The 13,814-nt window shown below is 39.6% G+C and overlaps 4 protein-coding genes across 4 annotated transcripts; 2 read left to right on the top strand and 2 right to left on the bottom strand.

Annotated features, from left to right (window-relative positions):
* Positions 1 to 2,212: 2,212 nt before the first annotated feature.
* LOC149947371 (uncharacterized) lies at positions 2,213 to 4,213 on the bottom strand. The gene is made up of 5 exons (XM_090171624.1): positions 4,021 to 4,213; positions 3,651 to 3,947; positions 3,242 to 3,568; positions 2,705 to 2,879; positions 2,213 to 2,644 (listed from the first exon to the last, which is right to left on the bottom strand). Exons 2-5 carry the CDS (start codon positions 3,933 to 3,935, stop codon positions 2,466 to 2,468), a joined length of 966 nt encoding a protein of 321 aa, XP_090027750.1. The 5' UTR covers positions 3,936 to 3,947; positions 4,021 to 4,213; the 3' UTR covers positions 2,213 to 2,465.
* A 1,367-nt stretch (positions 4,214 to 5,580) lies between these two features.
* Positions 5,581 to 6,750, top strand: LOC149947370 (uncharacterized). Its single transcript, XM_090171620.1, has 2 exons — positions 5,581 to 5,794; positions 5,852 to 6,750. Exons 1-2 carry the CDS (start codon positions 5,612 to 5,614, stop codon positions 6,722 to 6,724), a joined length of 1,056 nt encoding a protein of 351 aa, XP_090027746.1. The 5' UTR covers positions 5,581 to 5,611; the 3' UTR covers positions 6,725 to 6,750.
* A 1,422-nt stretch (positions 6,751 to 8,172) lies between these two features.
* On the top strand, positions 8,173 to 10,377 carry LOC149947369 (cyclin N-terminal domain-containing protein 1-like). Its single transcript, XM_090171622.1, has 5 exons — positions 8,173 to 8,243; positions 8,313 to 8,497; positions 8,564 to 8,827; positions 8,895 to 9,194; positions 10,087 to 10,377. Exons 2-5 carry the CDS (start codon positions 8,330 to 8,332, stop codon positions 10,330 to 10,332), a joined length of 978 nt encoding a protein of 325 aa, XP_090027748.1. The 5' UTR covers positions 8,173 to 8,243; positions 8,313 to 8,329; the 3' UTR covers positions 10,333 to 10,377.
* Positions 10,358 to 12,052, bottom strand: LOC149947368 (transmembrane protein 185A). Its single transcript, XM_090171621.1, has 6 exons — positions 11,844 to 12,052; positions 11,597 to 11,773; positions 11,328 to 11,535; positions 11,091 to 11,268; positions 10,828 to 11,034; positions 10,358 to 10,711 (listed from the first exon to the last, which is right to left on the bottom strand). The coding sequence occupies exons 1-6, from the start codon at positions 11,879 to 11,881 to the stop codon at positions 10,467 to 10,469; spliced, it is 1,053 nt and encodes a 350-aa protein (XP_090027747.1). The 5' UTR covers positions 11,882 to 12,052; the 3' UTR covers positions 10,358 to 10,466.
* Positions 12,053 to 13,814: the final 1,762 nt, after the last annotated feature.

Below are 13,814 nucleotides of genomic sequence, written 5' to 3'. Positions count from 1 at the left end.
CCCGTCGGCGGGGCCTTTACACATACATCAGATGGAGGAGCGGACTGAATTGTCCCACACGTCACAATCGCTAATAAATATAAAAAAAGTATTTCAGGGGCAATTCTAGGTTAATTTTTAAATAAAACAATATTTTCTAAAGATTAAATAACTTCTATTCGCTACATAGTACTTCATCCGAAACTCTAATTAACTTCATTTTCCGAAAAATCTAACAATCCGGGATCTACTCACTATAGTCCAAAACAAACAGCTATTATGCCAAACAATAGTACTAATAAAGTGTAACTAAACGAAGGACCTATGCAATACCAATACAAATAAAGTGATATTTTTGTAAGCAAAATAAAAAATTAAGCAAATATTGGATAAATCATAAACTTTATGAATCAAAGAAACGATTGTGAAAGATTGTAACTCTTAAAGACTGTTGGAAAAGGCGCTGTTTCTTAAATTGAACTAATATTCAGTACACCTTAGTAGTGGATAATTTTTAATATAGATAGCTCTCTTAAATAATATGAAGTTGAATTTAAATACCCAGATTAAAACAATCCCGAATGTTGACAGGCGGAATGCGAAATTATCCAAATACGTATTTAGATTTAGTTTTTTCAAACTGAGGTGTGGACCTTTAAGCAATGCAACGTGGAAAACGAGGAATAAAGGCACGTAGCCCCTTTTTGAAATTGAAATCCTAGATTTTAGGCGGGGGTAAATTTTGGTCTGTAATTTTCCAAAATTTCTGATATACATAATATAATTATATAGTGATTTAATTAAATACTGAATTAGACTTGCTATTTGCTAAACACTACTCTATTGAAAATTACAAACAAATATGCCATACAAATTTAGAAAATCCAACAAATAACCAAAGTCATCAGCGTTTTTGGCAAAAAGATGTCGCGGATATTTAAGTATACTCAATCACCCCGATGTATTAAATATATTTTAAATATTTAATTTAAATTTCAACAAATTATCAATCATCTCGTACAATAACTTAATAAACACAAGAGGAATTTTATCGAAATCAAATTTTTCGAGTTACCTGGTCTTAGAAATAAGGTAGCGAACGCGTTGAACGCGTTAATTATTTTTCACTCAAGCCGAATATTTTTTGGAATTAGATGGCACCTGTATCAATTGGTACGAAATTCAAGCATCACAATAGTGCGTACGCGGGTTGTGGGGTGCCTCGAATTAGCCAGAAATCTCACTTAAAATTAAACCGAAAACCTAGTTCAGAAATGATCAGTACCAGGAATCCATACTTCTACTTGGAATGCTTATCGCGGCAGATTGCGTATCGATGTGGAAGACGGTTTTTTTGACGTCACTATGTTAACTTAACAATCAACAACGTGAGAGGGGAGCGTGCGCAAAGGGGATTGTTTTCTCTCGTAGGCGGGGCCAAAGCCGTCAGAAAGATCTTACCATACGCGATACGGCAGGATAAGCCTTCCAAGTAGAGGTATGGATTCCTGTCAGTAGAAACTAAAAATATAATTTTAAACCAAGTATGTAGATTTAAAGTTGAATATCGCCAAAAATCACTAAAATGACCAACTTGTGGGCCCCGATCTCCAAAATACATAACGGGCAACCGAGGGCATGATATTTCCTTTCGATTGATATATCCCTGGCCCTTCTAAGCCTAATTATTGCAGAGTTACGTGAGTCCAGTACACAAATCGTAATTTCCTCGGAGCGTTTTGGGCTGCCCCGCATTTTTGTTTTTGTATCCCACTAAATATTTTCCTTCCGCCGCCACTGATTGAGATACTTCATTTAATACTCCACCAAAGCCAGAGTTTTGTTACTAAAAATAATTATCCAAGTTTTCACTACAAAAAGCGCTGAAGCAATTGAATCTAGGTGCTCGCGAAAAAAACATACACCTCTTCTTATTTGAATATTCATAATATTTCGTATTTTCTACTTCTGACTACTATTGATGCAAGATTCCGAGGAAGAAATACTAAAATAAATGAAATATGAATTGGAGTTCGCTCTATCTAGGAGCAGCTCTCAAATGGTCGTAACCGGAGCCGCGCGGTTTGCTAGTAGAGAGCGAGATTAATAATACTCGCGTATTTTGAAGGTGGATCAATCTCTATGGAGCCGTCGTGAGCTTCTAACTGTAGTTTCAAGAAGCGTACTAAAAGTAGGAAAAGGGGCAACTTGAACCGGGACCAAAAACTGTTTCACGACCTTTTAGTAATATTTTATTTTTAGTAAAATTTTCTCCGGGCGCTACACATACTCGATATTCGAGTTTGGTAAGTTCCCTACAGGACGTGGACGCGTGATCACCAAATTTTACTGGATGATCTAAATAATAATAATTTTTCCAAAGTACTATTTAGATTAATAATTAATTGATTAATTAATGAAAAAGAAAACGATTTTCAAGTATAACAAGCATTTATAAATAAGAATATACGGACATCAAGTGTTAATTACAATTCGGGGCGACGCGCGATGACTACGGCGTAATTTACAATCCAAGTAATTTTACCATCTTTAGATTTTTTCGGGGCTTTCTTCTTAGCCATTTTAACCAAATCTTTGACGAAAGTTGACCTTTTAGTTTCGGGAACCAGGGACACGGCTCTTTGCATTAATGTCACCACGCAATCTACGTAACAAAGACTAATGTTGTAGCCGTCGTTATGATTAGACAATCTTACTAATATACCTTTATATTCTTCATTGCATGAAAAAGTGTATTTAAACTCCACCAATTTCGTCTTTAAAACTTCGTAGCCAACTTGTTCCAAGAGGGCGGAGTAAACCCTATCGGCGTGTGGATGATGAAACCACAATCTATTGTAATTTTGATCTGTCATATCAGACAAAATGTCAGGGATATCCTGTAAATAGTTGAACTCTTAAATTATAGGCTACGTCAGAAGCTTATAATAGCCTCCTTCTCGGGGAAGTATGAACGGTTAGTCAAATCGAGAAACAACAAAGTTCCACTGGGGCGGACAAGTACAATTTTTGCGCATTGTAATCTTGCGTGGTTACAATTCGTAGCAAACTTTTTTCGTTATTTAAAACTTCATATTTGTGATAAAAACATTATTATAATTATAATTTTGTCGCTAATCTTATCTGACTTTGTACTTATGGGAATTATGATCATGACAGTTAGTGTCGATTTCATCATTTCAACGAAGGAGGGTTATTAGAAACTTTTGGCTATGCTTTGACTTCGGAAAACAGGACGTACTTTAAAATACTTCTTCCAGGTAGAAGAATTAATGACCTTACAGGCGGCCGCGTGGAGATCCGCCGGTTTCGTAGCTGGAACGGCTAAGAAGCATTTTCCACCGGGCCTGAGGCACCACATAAGATTTCGGAGTGCCACCGACTGTTCCCTCGCCCACAAAAGAGCGTGAGACGAGAAAATCCAGTTGAATCGCCCGCCCCATTTTAGGTCAAAGGATTTCGAATCTTCGATGTTGACTTCGGCGAAGTCCAAAAGTTCATCAGCGTATTTGTTAAAAGCGAAGTCGACAGAGCCTGGGTCTAAGTCCACACCAAGAACACTCCATACCTGTTGACGATTACCATCTCTTTTTATATTATTTATTAAGTCGATTTATCGCCCTCTCCTTAGCCTATGATATAAACGATACCTGGGGTATCCTTTCGATTAACTGTTTAGTGGAATCACCCTTGCCGCAGCCCACTTCAAGTACCCAGGCGTGGTCCCACTCGTATGGTTTAGTCATTTCCAAGCATTCGTTCAATAGAGAGTCTTGTAAGGCTAACAAGTACCCTTTACTTCCGCCTTGTCCTAAGCTTCCGGCTAATTCAGCTGAGACATTCGAAAGATTGGATACGTTGGAGCGACTCGAATGAGCGGATGATTTCGATAAACTCGATTTACTTCCTCGTAGGAACGTAGATAAAGTGGCCATGCTTAGGTGTGACTAATTAAAACAATTTCTTCTTTTATGGACTTAGGTAAATATTAAAAACAATTCTCAAATCGATTAGACTTACGTTGAAATTTCCACCGTATAATTAGCGTCTTTAGTAAAATGGGTGTATCCCTACGACAAAATTATCATTCTGTTCCTAACATTTAATCATCAATAAACTCTCTCTTTTGGAGAGCACTGCGGTATCTGGTTTTCTTAACACGGATCGTACATCCTCTTCGAAGAAACAGAGATGAACCTATTTCGCATTTTTTTAATATATACACAGTATAAGATGTATACGCGGGACATTTCTATTTTTATCTGAAGTAAACTACGCAAGCGCGAGTAGTTGCCACTTATTTTTAGTACACCAAAACAAAAAGTTATTCGTGGAGGATGAGATGTTCTCTCTCGGCGGCTTCACTTCGCAATACACACTGTTAGAATGCTGAAACTTCCTGTAGTCAAGCATTCCTCAGTCCTGCAAACTACAACAAAGTGTCCGGTAAAATGTATAGTGCACTGAACAGGTTATAATTTAAATATTTCCTCGCGGTAACAGAAACAAACCACGGCATTTTCACGAATTCATAGTGACAGGGTGCACCCTGAAATATTTGTTGGTCGTATGAATTGACTACCTTTACTAATGTGCCGGGGGTCGGAATAAAGTTTTAAAAGTTTTAAAAGTTTTTGGTGTATATAGCGGGGGCGTTCACACCAGGGGGCTTATTCTATCTTTTCGTAAAATCGAGACTCGTAAAATATAACGAGTTTCTTTTAACGAGCGCTTAACGAATTTTCGTTAAAAACGTATTCTATCTCGAGTTTCGTTAAGCTCTCGTTAAATTTTTCTCGTTATTTCCGAATTCGTTTTGGTAACGAGTGATGACGTAGTTCCGATTGATAAGCCAATGAAATATGGTGTTACAAAGGTGCCTTTTTTCACATTATTTAAAATTTATCAAATTTATCATTTGTTTCATAACCCATTCTTCTCCTGCCCAATAATAGGAACCTGATAGCAACCCACAGCGTAAAAGCGTAATGCAATCAATATCTAGTTAGGTAATAATAATACAGGGTGTTTCAGAAGTCAGTACAGTAACTTTGAGGTGTTATAGAGGTCGAGTAAAGATGTATGACTGTCTTTGTCGCGATCCTCTGCGCCGAATACGAAAACCGCTAGAGAGCGTTAAAGTTTGGCCTAAAAACGCCTAAATGTAAGCTTCCAACGAACACAAGAACTCAGATAGAAAGCCGGTTTTAAAGGGGTAGTAGGAAATTGTATTACCACAAAAAACTTATTTTTTAAAGCAAATGCTCAAAATGTCGTCCTCCAGCTCCTAAACAAAGTCGGCAGCAATGAAGAACACGCCAAACGGACGAATGATTGTACCCCAACGAATGCGCGACAGCACGTGTGCTGGTCGAAGGTTCGTTAAGGAAGGCCTGCAGAGACAATTGAGAAAATAGACCAACAGACCTTGAAATAACGTTTTTAGTCGAAGGGAAACAAATGAGTAGACATGTTGCTAGAAGAAATGTCCAGTCCTGTTTGGAAACCGCCTAGCAACAGGTCTAATCATTTGTTTCGCTGCGATTAAAAACGGTATTTAAAGGCCTGTTGGTCCTGTATTTTCTCCATCAGTTTGAGATTACTACCCGTCATGGAGCGTTATCGATATACCACTGAAGAACTTGCGGACATTCATTTAACGAACGGACGAGCGGATGGTAATGCAAATGTTGCTCAACAACTTTACCGTGAAAGGTACCCGAACAGAAATATCCCAAATCCAAGAACTTTCACGAATGTCCATCAGCGACTGCGCGAGACAGGTGCAACACGGGTAAGAAATTACTGTTAACTTTATTTTGAAGACGAGATATTTAGGATATTTCTTTAGGCAATCAATCAAGACCTTGGCCGCCCAAGGGATATGCGCAATCCCCGGATGAAAGCGGATGTCCTGCAGGCATTTCATAAAAACCCTTCAACCAGCAAACTTGCTGTCGCGCATTCCTTGGGGTACAATCATTCGTCCGTTTGGCGTGTTCTTCACGATGACGGACTGCACCCTTATCACCGGCAAAAGGTGCAAGATCTCAAAGCGACCGATTTCCCATTGCGCCTGGAGTTCGCACGATGGTTTTCCGAGCAAACCGCCCAAGATCGTGTTTTTCCAAGATCTGTACTGTTTAGTGACGAAGCCACATTTTCCAGGGAGGGCATATTCAACACGCACAACCAGCATGAATGGGCCCACGTCAATCCACATGCGACATTTACCCGTGGATTTCAAGAAAAGTTTAGCGTAAATTTGTGGGCTGGAATCGTTGGAGATGTTTTAATTGGTCCGTACATGTTGCCGCCAAGACTAGATGGGACGACGTACATGGTTTTCCTTCGTGACGTCTTACCTGACCTTCTTGAAGACGTCCCGTTAGCAATTGTAAGACACATGTGGTTTCAGCATGATGGGGCTCCGGCTCACTTTTCCTTGCGGGTACGAGCGTTGCTCGACGAGCAATATCCCGGGAGATGGCCTGCAAGATCACCAGATTTAAACCCACTTGACTTTTTCCTGGGGGGGTGGATGAAGGAACTTGTCTACGAGACACCAGTGGAGACGGAGGTGGATTTGGTCGCAAGAATACACGCAGCATCGGAAAAGATTCGTACCACACTTGGAGTGTTTCAGGCCGTACGTTCATCCCTTCTTCATCGCTGCCGACTTTGTTTAGGAGCTGGAGGACGACATTTTGAGCATTTGCTTTAAAAAATAAAAGTTTTTTGCACTCGAAAATTTGAGTTTCTTGTGGTAGTACAATTTCCTACTACCCCTTTAAAACCGGCTTTCTATCTGAGTTCTTGTGTTCGTTGGAAGCTTACATTTAGGCGTCTTTAGGCCAAACTTTAACGCTCTCTAGCGCTTTTCCTATTCGGCGCACAGGATCGCGACAAAGACAGTCATACATCTTTACTCGACCTCTATAACACCTCAAAATTACTGTACTGACTTCTGAAACACCCTGTATATTAATAAATTCTTTAAAATATTAAACATGTTTTCGTATACTTTGCTATCAACTGGAACAGCAGTACACAGAGAGCCAGAAAGGCGATTTTCCAAAGTTTGACAAAGTTCTAAAACCAAAATTCTTGGAAGTCTGAACAGCTTTTAGAGCGTATATTCACTTAAGTCCCATCAGGAATTCATACATCGAACTTGGAATGGTTATCTCGCCCGATTTGCGTCTCTATCTAGGGGACCGTTTTTTTTTCCATCATTTTGACGTCAAGGCATACGTATTTTCTCATACGTTCTCCATGTAGCGACGGTCACCTCGTCATTCGGACTTCGCGGTTCTCAAGGGCATTGTAACTGCTGCCAATTTGACAGCGCTAACAATGCCGGACTTAATCCTTCCACATGGAGAGGTCGGGAGAGCGAGCTGACCCGTCGCTATCAATGGTGGGGTTTCAAACCCTAAATTTCGAAATGGCCGGGGAGTCGAACAACAAAAAACTACAGTTGTAAAAACGGGAGGTTGCGCGGGGTAAAAACTCCTAAAGAGGGGAGACGCGTGCGAGGGGGCGATTTTCTTTTCTCATACACGTCACTGAAAACGGTCCCCGAGATCTTACCATAGGGAATACGGCCGGATAACCATTCCAAGTTCGTGGTATGAATTCCTGGTCCCATGCATTGTTATTTTCATTTTCAAATAATTGCCTTAAAAACTCCATCCTAAAGACACCACGTATCGCCATTATAATCTATATTTTCACACAAAAATGATGTAAAATTAAAAAAAAAACCTAGTGAACTTCAACCTTTAAAAAACCACCAAATACCTTCGTCCAATGGGAGCACAGTCGTAACCGTTTACGAGCCAAAATAGCTCTCGTTATCTTTAACGAATAAGCCTAACGGATTTTCGTTACCGTTAAGAGATAGAATTGCTAAAAATCAGATTTCGATAAACTTAACGATTTTCGTAAAATTTTACGAGTAACGAGCCATTTTTACCGATAACGAGAGAGATAGAATAAGGCCCCTGGCACGCAATTTAAAAACAAACAAAACAAAAATAAAAACAATAAAAAGCCCGAAGAACACTGTACAATGGTAGAATTACACCAAAAACAATGTGCCTCCCTGTCTTTATCGTGGACTGTTTAAAAATAAATCTAGGGGGCGTACCTATCGTAATTTTAACGCGACACGTTTGAAACGCGTTTTTCGCCAGTCTCATAGCAGTAATAATTAGTAAATTCCCTACCGCAAATCTTTGGTAATTATATTTAACACTTTATTTTCCAATTTTTAACTATTTAACGATTTATTTCATTGCAATAAATAGGTATAAATACGGTTAAAATGGAGAATACCAAGTGCCGCAACAATGAAACCGATAAAATAGTCAAAGAACCCATTTTTTGCGTCTGTCTACCAGCTCACATGAAGCCCATTAATTTGATTGAAGATTATTTCTACTATATAGCTAAATATAATTCGAAACTTCAGCACACCGAAATAGAGTTTAAAGTAAAAGCTGGATAATGCATGCTATTTAAAATAAAACAAAGACAATGCAAATTGAAAAACTTTTAGGAAACTTGTTGCAAGTCAACTTCAGTGGCATTCATTTTCAAACTGGGTTCTTATTTCAAACAAGAAAACGAAGTTAAGTTTTTGGCCGTGGAGATATTTGATAGGTTCGTGTTAAATCACGTGATGGATTTACGATCCCACGTTTGCGGGAAAATGGGATTCGCCTATGACTGGGATGACGTAGAAAAACGAATAACCGATCAATTAGTTTTGAGAGTTTGCACATCGGTTCAACTGGCCAGTAAAATGTTTTCGCATAACAAAGTAAATACCGTTTACCAAATAAGCCAAAAATCTCGTACGCGTGTGAACCATAACATATTTATTACAGGACCTTACGGGAACAGTCATACAAAAATGGTTAGAGAAGCAGGGGTACTATTACAGCTTGGCAAATTTAATGGCCTCGGAAGTGCGAGTTATGAAAGCGCTGAACTATCGCATAAATATATTGACTCCTTTGTCATACGTTGAAACTCTTTTAGAAGTTCTTTCTCGCCAAAGTACGGAAATAAGTCCGCGAGAACTGTATGACAGCGCCAGTTTCTGCATCAAACTATTCTATTTGAAGAGAAAGCTGATTTTCGAAGACCTTTATAAGCTTGTAATAATGTCAAAGGATTGTCGTGACGTTAGTATTTGATTTAGTCTCTATAATTAGCCACATAGCGGTCGACGCGAGAAACTCATTAACTGCTGGATTTTCGTCTACTAGGCAGACGATTTCTACTTTAAAAACTTCCATAAAAACTTGTTGAGGTTAACCATGTAGTTTGTCCATGGGTTAACGGTAATAGGCTTCGAGCTTAGGGAATTTAGCGACATCTGCCTTAATATCCGTAAACGAAATATGTGAATTTCTAAGTTTTCCGGTTGAACTTTCATCTGTTATGCAGAGAGAATATTTAATTTAAAACTCGGTCGGTAGGTGGCGATACTTATAACCAAAATTTAAACTACGCACTAAGCCTATAGGAAGTGTAGGGAGCTGTTGGCTAGTGTGGCATGCAGGGCTTTTCCACCACCCTCTTACGCAATCTAAGCCACCTGAATTAATGGCATTAAAAGTAGCTAGCAGACTTGGGTATTAGCATTGCCGGTTATTTATTAAACACATCGTTTCCTCACGTTTACTTGAAAAATACCAATGATGGGTGCATAAGACTATCAAGGCCCCCCTAAGCTTGAAACGAATGGGTTTTTAACGTTAGGCTAATGACTAGACAAACTGGCTAAATCAATCCACCTGGTGGTAAAAACCGAAACTAACGCGCAAATCCCACAATACAGTTCACGTCAGGTTTATGGTTAAAATCGATTTAGATTATTGATAAACAAGCAGTTTAATTATATCTGACTATCCTAAAAAATATGTTGTCCATACACCACTTCCTCAATAATTACAAAATGTGTTGACAAAACCTAAACTTTGGTCTTCCTACATGAATGGATAGACATTCTATCCATCTATTTGTCAATATTATAGAGCTGAGATGCAAGAAAATCTATTCAATTACTTTCAGTTGGAATCCATTACTACACCAATGCATAAAGCACAAACTCCAGAATCATCTGTGGAATTTCAAAAAGTCAAATGCGATTATATGTTCATAGCTGCAGGAATTTTGGTCGTAGCTGCTGGTTTTGAGAGCGCTTCTTTGCAACTAAAAGTGGGACACAAAGTAGTGAAAATAACACGTTTTCCGCTGTCTGATATTGAAGACTTATGTGGAATTTTAATGAAATACATGGTTAAACGTTTAATTTAAGGGTGAAACAATATTGTAATATTACTTAAGGTCATAAATAAATTTAATTCAAGCTTATATCTCATTTACACAATCCTTCAACAATATTTACAAAAAAGCAGATCTAAAAAATAGTCAACAATTCTCAGCCAAACTTAGTCAGGCATTTCTATACATATGGCAGGCACAATGGCTCGAGGTTCTGAACCAGAAATTCTCTTGTTTGTTCGCAACCCCGGTTTACGAGATGATAAGTTTGCGCTAGATGTGTTGATACTAGTTCTTTCAATTATTTCATTTTCATCGCTATGTAAGCTGTAAGAAATGTTCCCATATTCTTGCAGCAATGGACACACACCCAGCAGAAACTGACAAAAATCTTTTCGAATTCCAAACCACCCTAAAAGGGACCAAAGTTCAACAAAAATTAGATGGTTCCTGATTTAGGGCTGCTGTTACATGATTTAAGTACGCTTTCATATTTCCCACTCCCCAAATAAAGTGTTAAATTCTTACACTGATTTCCTCCTTTTGATCCAAATGACAAAAGGATTAATACGACGAATGTAAAATACAAAGGAATTGATGTTGCTACATAACTCAGGCTACGATCACTGTCGAGCTTATTAGAAAGCAATACCAAAAATACCAATAGAGGCACTACAATCATGCTGTAAGACACTGCGGAATTCATACTCGTACGTCGTTGTTCCGGACTCACTTCTGGAATAACATTTAGTTCAGATAAAAATTAACATCCAGATATTTATAAAACTTACCAGGTGTTCGTATTAAAATACTGGCAAAAATAATAGAATACAGTACGCCTATTATGGCCAAACACATAATAATCCATAATGGAATGAAGACCACAACCCAACTCCAATTTATGAAATCATCTAATCGTAAGGCGAGGAATATGAACTGAAGTACATTTACTGAGCAAAACAATTCCAGCTAATACAAAAAATTGGTTAGAGTGGGTTAACTAAGTTATTAATATGGAAAAAACTAACCTCAAATGATCTATCATGTTTAACAGCCCAAATGCATACCAATATTGATATAACCGAAATAAAAATTAATGGTATGAAAACCAAAATCCAGAGGTGACGTATATTTTCCAATTTGTCACAAACTAAAAGTTCAAACATAAATAATAAAAGTTGTAAAGCCAAACTAATCAACATAGCTTTATACTGAATATAGCCTTCTCCCTCAAGCCTATGAGAAACCAAGATTAATTATTTGTTAAAAAAAATCATATTAAAACTTCAATTTTCACCTATGTTGTGGATGTTTCCACCAAATATAGCTGCCCACAATCGCACCAAAGATTACCAAAAATTTCCAAACCCACAATGGCCAAAATATGGCCCAATAACTCCATTTTATAACGCCATCGAGTCGTAAACCAAAGAGAAAACTGAAGATGAGTAGGCAGACATACACTAGAAATTTGCTGTAAACATTTAACATATGATTATACAATACAAAGGCTTAATTTTATTAAGGAAAACACCGCAACATACCTAGGATTAAAATCCTGAAACAAGGTTTGTAGATTCATTTGTTTAGGGATGAATTCCTAATGCTATTCTACATACTTAAGGGTTGGTTAATGTATAATTTCTATATGATTTTCAATATGAAATTTTTAGAAATTAAATTTTCAAAAGTCTTTTTACACATTTTCTTTTTTTGTACCTTTTTCTTAATACCAAATACAATGCGGTTTCAGCAGCTGCTGTAATTTCCACAAACCACTAGCACGCCATCTGGAAGGAATTGTTGCTATTGTTTTTTTCAACACAGCTGCACAAAGCAGCACAATCTGGACTGGCTCTCACACTCGAGGTGTGAAGCTACGGCATATTGTGTCAACTGTCAAGGCGCCCACAGCTCCAAGTCTTCAGAGTGCCCGTCTCTGAAACGGGAGCAGAAAGTTTTACAAGTCCGCCGCACAGAGGATGTCTCCCATTGAGTTGGGAATAAATAGAGGTACAAATAAATCTGGCTAGCGCGGGACCAATTTCGTTCAATATGGAGACTTTTTAAACTATATCGTTCAACCGTGGCGGCATCTGTCTCTAGTGGTGGCAACTATATTGCAATTGAATTTTTGCGCGAATCATATAACTTTACAAAATATAGATGGCGCTACCGCCCAATTATAAAGATGAATATCGTACAGTCTTCTCAGAACAGGTCCCGCGTAACCATGGCAACCGAAATGGTAATTGTAATTCTAGCAGTATTATTCCCAATTCAATGATGTCTCCTTCAGAGAGGCACGAGCAATCGTCCGTCAAAAGTCATACGATGATACGCCCACGTAGTGTCACGCCCCAGGAGTAAAACCCCACGCAGGCCACCACCTTCGGCGGCGTCCGCCCCAGAGGTAAAGACGGCCGCGCCTCTGGGCCTTTTTCGGCTGCTGATATTTCGCTGATGGTGGCGCACATCGTACCCGCCGTTGTGGAAACCTACGAAAAGATCCAGGGCACCAAGGACAAACGGTTTGGTCTTGAAATCCCTTGCGGCTTCTCTTACCGCCGGCTTTGTGGAAAAATTCAACAGCAAATTGCCCCCCCATCCCCCATGGTCAGGGCTCTACCCATCAGGATGCCTTCCCTTCACATCCTACTGGAGATGATTAGCGTCCTCCAGTGGAATGTCAACGCATGCTCCGAGCAGGCTAAGACTGTCAAAGCAGCTCGTTGCAGGGCCCAACGCTCGGGTCATTCGTTGGATCAGGTCGCTTGTAACAAACGTGAAAGGGCCCTTTTCAAAAAACTAACTAGAGCGACGAAGCGTAACAGTTGGAGATCTTATTGCAATAAGCTACATGCTCACACTCCTTTGACTCAGGTCTGGTCTCAAGTTCGGTGGTTCAAGACCGGCACGCGTCCACGGAAGCTAATTAGGTTGAACAAAGGAGACGACGTGGAAACGGATCAAACCCAAGTCGCAGAGTGCCTCGCGCAGTCTGCTAGAGCGGATACTCACCCACAGCCAACGCTCGGCCCGGAACAACAATATCAGCCTGAAAACCTTCTGGAGCAGCCACCGGTGAGATACAATGTCCCTTTCTCGGAAGCGGAGTTATACGAGGTCCTCTCCGGCCTACGCAACACCTCCCCGGGGGAGGACATCGTCTCCAACCTCATCATCAAGAACTCGACTCCGGCTTTCCGAAAGTCTCTCCTATCGCTCTATAACAGCCTTTGGGCGGAGGGCATCATGCCTACTTGTTGGAAACATGCTGTCTTGCACCCCATTATGAAGCCTGGGAAGCCCTCCATCGATGTCGCCTCTTACCGCGCCATCTCTCTGCTTCCTAATCTCGGCAAAATCTACGAGAAGCTGGTTCTCGGCAGACTGATCTGGTTCCTAGACCAGAACGCTGTTCTGCCTGCAGAGCAGTCAGTTTTTAGACGTGGGCGTCGAGCGACCGACAATGTGATCCGCCTTGCTATGCCAGCCCAAGGCGCTCTCGCTAC

The sequence above is a fragment of the Leiobunum rupestre genome, chromosome 4, assembly GCF_980474605.1.
Source record: "Leiobunum rupestre chromosome 4, qqLeiRupe1.1.hap1, whole genome shotgun sequence".
In the NCBI taxonomy this organism is placed as follows: domain Eukaryota; kingdom Metazoa; phylum Arthropoda; class Arachnida; order Opiliones; family Sclerosomatidae; genus Leiobunum; species Leiobunum rupestre.
Note: the sequence above shows the minus strand (reverse complement) of the source record. Positions and strands in the feature narration are given on the sequence as shown.